We start from the raw sequence: 6,000 nt of genomic DNA, 5'->3' as shown, positions 1-6,000 counted from the left end.
TCTCAAATGATGTGTAAGAAATGTTCAAACATACTAGTTTACTTCTTCTTCATAGCAGACAGTTACAACATACACACCAGGATCCCAAAACGAAAAGCAGCAGCACCACCACCAAGTCATAATGAGCATCTCAGACATTAGGGCACAGCAACATGCATTAAGCATATGTTCACATACATGATATTCCTTCACCTCTTAGTGGTCTTCACTTTAAAAAACAGTATAACATCACATGACTCAGCTCCGGAGCAGTCTCATCTACAGTTATTCCCTATGCATGTTTAAATAAACAGGTAATACTACCACAGTTTCTCAAGTGTTTCAGACAGAAACAAAAATGGTTAAACCAAACTTTGAGATCACCCTGTTTACTACTTTTACATTAATACCTGAAACCACTAGAGGACAGCACAGGCTCATTCTGTCAGTCAAGTCCTGCATCCTAAAGGGAGACTTTTTTTGCTAAACCATCAGACATTTGGCAGTTTTCTTCATGCCAAACCATATCAACATTGTCATGGTACAAATCCAGTCTTACAGTTTTATCCCTAGATCAAGGAAAATCTACACTTTAAAAAATAGCCATGATAATGGCAATGCCCAGTGTTCCATTTTAAATGATTTAGCAACAACAGCAAGACTAATCATTTATCACACAGACTGAATTAAAAATAGTCAATGTTTTGGTGAAAAGCCAGGGCCTGTGACATGAATTGATCACTTCAACTTTTAAAACGATTAAAATACAGATACTAACACACATCATATAACTTCCAGGCTTATATCTTGATGCAATCCTCTGAAACGCCACTAAGAAATAACACTCTAAAACCAAAGGATGGATTTGCTAAATCATGACACAGTATACAATATGATATGAACTCATCATGCATTTTGGTCCAGTATTTGTGTGTTATCATTTGATGAAGCTTTGATTTTTGAGTGAATTCCTTGTGGATTGGCTGGGATTTCTTACTCATAAACTACTGACCTTACTGACAACCATACATTGAATATCTTTTCTTCAATGAATGAGAGACTGGAGTGTTTTCATGATGTCAAATAACAAGTGTGTTTACAGTACTTGCAAACTAATGTTCGATTAACTGTAATTATGTCCCATTATGTGTTTAACAGGATCCCATGAGCTCATCAAGATGCCTTCAAATAACTCTCAACCATGCGTTGCATTTACATAGCTTACGCAGTTTGCTACCTTAACAGGTCTGGACATATGACGTTCATTTCGTTTCTGTTGTGCCTGGAAGCTGATCTTTTTGCCAATACTTAAATCTTTTCATGCTATATGTTTAGTTTGTTACAATTGTTAGCTAACTCGATTATCAGGCTAACCATGACATAGCCTAAACACCTGATATATTAGCTAAGCAAACATTAGCTAAACATTTGAGCATTAATCATAGCTAACTTATAGCTGCATGTTACCATAGCATTAGCTAACAAACAAAGCCCAAAACAAAGTAGCTTCTTTTTCGACTCCTTGGTAACGTATTTCTCAAAAGCAATTGGCAACAAATCTACTAGCTACTTTTATAAATAAATCATATTGTTAATGTATTGTTAGAAAGGATTTTGTGACAAATAGATAAGACATATGCCAACACAGACAGTTGCACAGCTAACTCACCTAATTCAAAAACTGCTGAAGCATTTTCCAACTTTTGAGAGCTAGCTAGCTGAGACGGCTGGGTGTTCAGTGTGTAGCCATTGTTAGCACACAGACTCAAAGAACAAATTGTAAAGCAACTATAAACTGCTGTCATTACAAAATTAGAGGAGCGTGCTTGGAAAATGCTGATAACAGCTAGGAAAGGAAGGCAGGTTGAGTTGTTATTAAGATGTACCTTATCATGTTTGCAGTTGGCTTTTTGTGAAGTCTTTTTCCACGGTATTAGAGATTTAGAGACCCATGGTTATGTAAATAATCCCAATGTTCTGTTTACTCAAGGATGAATGGGATGTGTCAGGGTAGCACGTATTCAGTGTTTTCAGGCCATCATGGCAATGGCAATGGCACTATTTCAAATGGTCCAATGTTCAAAATGCTTTACCATACTGGGCCAGTGTGTCACTAGATAAACAGATTTTCAGTCATTTGAAAGGTTCATGTTTGATATTGTCTGCTGATGGTCAGCAATTACCTAAAAGCCTGGGCACATCTGGTAAACCTCTCTCTAAATTATGACAAACAACATTTTTAACACTGGGACCTAATACTATTAAGCTAAAAATTGAAAACAAATGAACTAACCAAATAAAATGCAAATACATACCAGAACAGGTTTTTGTGTAATTCAGTTATGATGAATCATACGTGAGACACGTTGACTTGTCAGCATTTGGCAAGTTGTTGGTGTTCGATAGTTAATGCTGGTCGTTCTATTTGCTGTCTGAAGATAAAAACAAATAAATGCACTTGATGATGCTCTAATGTAAAAATGTATGGCCATGAGAATTTCATACAGTACGTCAGACAAATTAACATGTATGGGAATGTTTTAGGGATATTTTACACTGTGTGTTTCCATCACTGTTTATCGCAAAATGCCTCAATCAAAATCTCCAAAGATACAAACAAATGTAGGCAACCTCAAGTCAAGTGAAAATAACAAAAAATGTATTAGCTAGATTGAGGAAATGTTTATAAAAATCAATCATTCTCCAATTCATCATACTCTAATCTGCATTGAAAACCCAGTTATTGAGACCAAGTGAGTGAATTTCAAAAGTACAACAGCCACACTAGGTACACTGTAGACTGTCAATGCTCTATGCAGACTGCTACTATGGCACTTTGTTTTCCCTCAAAAGTGAAACCATCAGGGACCTTTTTTTTTTTTAATGGATACTGAGTCAGAATGGTATCCGGTCAGCAGCAACATCAGAAGTATCGATAGGTCAGGGGGCAAGAGAAAAAGTCTCGCTTAGTTCACAGGACCGACTCAATGGCTTCAGGCATGGCTTTGGTTTGGTGAATGATGTACAGCGAGTTCTCCTCCTCCGCCTGGACTTTGGCCACCACCTCCACCAGGACCTCTGCCAGCTCCCCTTCCTCCTGCGGCTGCTGCTGCTCCTTCTGCTTCTTAATCTCCTTCTGGTTGATGTGATGGAGAATTCCAGCACCCAGAGCATCGCCCTCCACGTTCACCACCGTGGTGGTACGATCCCTGTACGCAAAGTGGACAGAAGAGACAGGCAGCTGAGATCGGTCTACTTTTTAGCAAACATGACATGGTTAAAGTTAGTTCTGAAAACACTACCACAGATCATCTTTGTGTTTCTGTTAGGGTTGTGGTTTCAGTTGTGGTTTTTCCTGTTTTATTTTGTTAATTCATTCCCTATTTGTTCACTGTTACCTGTTTTTGCTGTAGTCTCATTCCTTGTTCGTGGTTCTTTTATTCTGTGTTCTGGACCGTTTCAGAAAGCAGGTTTAGTGAAAACTCTGAGTTTGTTAACCCGGAGATGAGGGAAACTCTGGGTTTTCTGTTTCAGAAAGAGAGGTAACTTAACCTCAGAGTCAGTTACTATGGTAACTGAGCCTGTGAACCTAACCTGGTCGGGATCGGCACCCATTGTGGACATGCTCTACATCCCAGCACGTTCTTTGTGGTGCCGTCAGAAGAATGTGACTCGCTCTGAAATGTTTTTTTTTAGTGTTCCCTGGACACAAACCAGTGAGAGTCATTAAAAAGAAATTAATTATTATAAATTATAATTCTGTTAATGACATGGGCTGCAACCTCAGAATGGAATTAGTAGTAGTTTACTTTTTCACCCGCAGGATTGCACCTAAATGAAATTATAGGTGTAATACCATTCCAGTTTTCACCATTAATATTAAAGGTTATCTGTGATTAAAAATTTAATGTTATAGCTTATGCATTGACTCTAGCAGCAATTTTCTCTCACATCAATTCTCGCTATTTTGCAGCAGCCACTGTTTCTTTTTTAACGAAATACATGTTCAAACTCGCTGTATGTGCTCATTTCCGCCGACCAGTTTGTTTGTGGTTGTTACCATGGTGAATCATAGTATCATGGCTCTATTCATGCTGCCTTTTTATAGTGGTGTTGCATGCACTTAACTCTGAGTGAACCTACTCTGAGTTGACTGAACCAACTCAAATCAGCTGTTCTGGAACCAAAAACTCAGAGTTTCCCATCTCAGGGTAAATCAACTCAGAGTTCAGGGTTAGACTCAGAGTTTGTTAAACCTCCTTCCTGAAACGGGCCCCTCTTTTGGTTTCCAGGTTCTATCCTTATGTATGTTTTTGACAGCCCAGTCTCATGCCAGGTCGTTATATAGTCACGTTATTGTAATCTATTAAGTCGTGGACAGGTTACGTAAATGCCGTTTTTTTCGTGTGGCGATTACGAAATTGAAAGCAATGCATTTTAATGGGAAGCATATTTCGTGATTCCATAACGAAAGCGAGTAGCGAGTAGTTGATAAGACACAGGACTTTCACGCCGGAGACCGGGGATCGCGCCCCGCGTGTGGCAGTACCTTTGTCCCGCGTGTTACGGTTCCTTACCCCGTTCTTTTTTTTTTCCTAACCCCAACCGTCTCGTTATTGTGGCGTTTCATTTCCCGTGTCCCGCGTGTGACGGTTCCTTACCCGCTTCTTTTTTCCTAACCCCAACCGTCTCGTTATTGTGGCGTTTCATTTCCCGCGTGTCCCGCGCGAAAGTGGCGCGCCGCGAGAGTGGCGCCGGGCCGTGTTGTTTTGGCCGGGCGTGGCGGCGCTCCGTTTCCGACGATGGTGGCGGCCCGTGCCGCCGTTTTTTGGCCGGCGTGGTGGCGCCTCATTTCCCCGTAGTCGCGTCCCCCAGAGCAGGTTCGAAAAGCGTGACCTGTACACGTTCAAAAGTCGTTGCATATACACGAAAAAAACGTAAAAATCGTAACCTGTACACGAAATTATGAATCAAAATAACGTGACTATTATACGACCTGGCGTGAGACCGGGTTGGTTTTTGATGCCTTAGATTCCTGTTTTATTTTATTTTGTTTGTTTCTTCTGTGTCATGTTTTGTTTAACTTCCTGCCTTGTGTGTTTTCCCATCTTTGTGATTGTCTGCGCTGCCCTGATGTGCCTCACCTGTTCATCAGCCCACTTGTCACCTGTCCCTTGTTACTACTCTTGTTACCTTGTGTATTTAGTCTCTGTGCTTTCTTTGTCTGTTGTCTGATCGTTCTCATTTCCTGAGTCATTCCCTGCAACTCTCCCTGTGCAGTTTTGTTCTTGCTCTTTTTCATTCTCGGTTGCCAGTTTTTACCTTCCTGCTTTAGGACACATTTTGTTTGTAGCTGTTTTAATTTATTAAACCTTTAAAATCTTCCTGCTGCCTCCTCGCTCCAAGCCTGCTATTACACAAATCTCATTAGGACAACTAAAAGAAAGGGCTGAAAAGAGCATTACTTACTCCTTATCTGTGGACGCTGAATTCTGCAGAATTGTCTTCATATTTTGAACCAATTTTAAAAAATGACATGAAACTCAGAATGTCAACACATCTCCACCACAAGCAGAAAAATAGTCCACAGATTTTCATTCTGGATCACTGCCGAAAACTAAAGAAATCCACAGATTCCATTTGGTTATCAGCCAGTAACAGTGCAACAACTAGGCAAAAAAATTATTTGCATTTGCCTATTTGTCGTATATCAAGACATCCATTTTCAAAAATCAGATATACAGGCCCACTGCTATGGAATTCATTGCCAGCCTTAGGTCACAGTTAAAGAAGTTTCTCATTTCATCCTAAACCTTATGTGGTGATAATTCTGTTGATTGCACGTATTGTCTGACTATGGCTTGTTTTTCTGTTTGCCTTGTCTTTCTACTTGCTTTATTTTTTTTAATATGTATATATTTTGTATGTGTTATTTAGATAGACATTTATTGATCCTTTCGGAAATTAATCTTGCACCATACAGCTCATCAAAAAGACAAACAACAGACCATAAACAACAGA

At 39.7% G+C, this 6,000-nt stretch overlaps 1 protein-coding gene across 2 annotated transcripts in view; it reads right to left on the bottom strand.

The window, feature by feature from the left end:
* Positions 1–2,849: 2,849 nt before the first annotated feature.
* Positions 2,850–6,000, bottom strand: part of slc1a4 (solute carrier family 1 member 4) — a 45,555-nt gene continuing 42,404 nt past the window's right edge. For both annotated transcript variants that reach the window (XM_039784239.1, XM_039784240.1), the window contains exon 8: positions 2,850–3,188. In XM_039784239.1, coding sequence (XP_039640173.1) covers positions 2,951–3,188 — 238 coding nt within the window. In that variant the 3' untranslated portion in view covers positions 2,850–2,950. The remainder of the gene's footprint in view (positions 3,189–6,000) is intronic.

This window comes from Perca fluviatilis, chromosome 19, assembly GCF_010015445.1.
Source record: "Perca fluviatilis chromosome 19, GENO_Pfluv_1.0, whole genome shotgun sequence".
Lineage (NCBI taxonomy): Eukaryota > Metazoa > Chordata > Actinopteri > Perciformes > Percidae > Perca > Perca fluviatilis.
The sequence above is the reverse complement of the archived record's forward strand: the minus strand, read 5'-3'. Positions and strand labels throughout refer to the sequence as shown.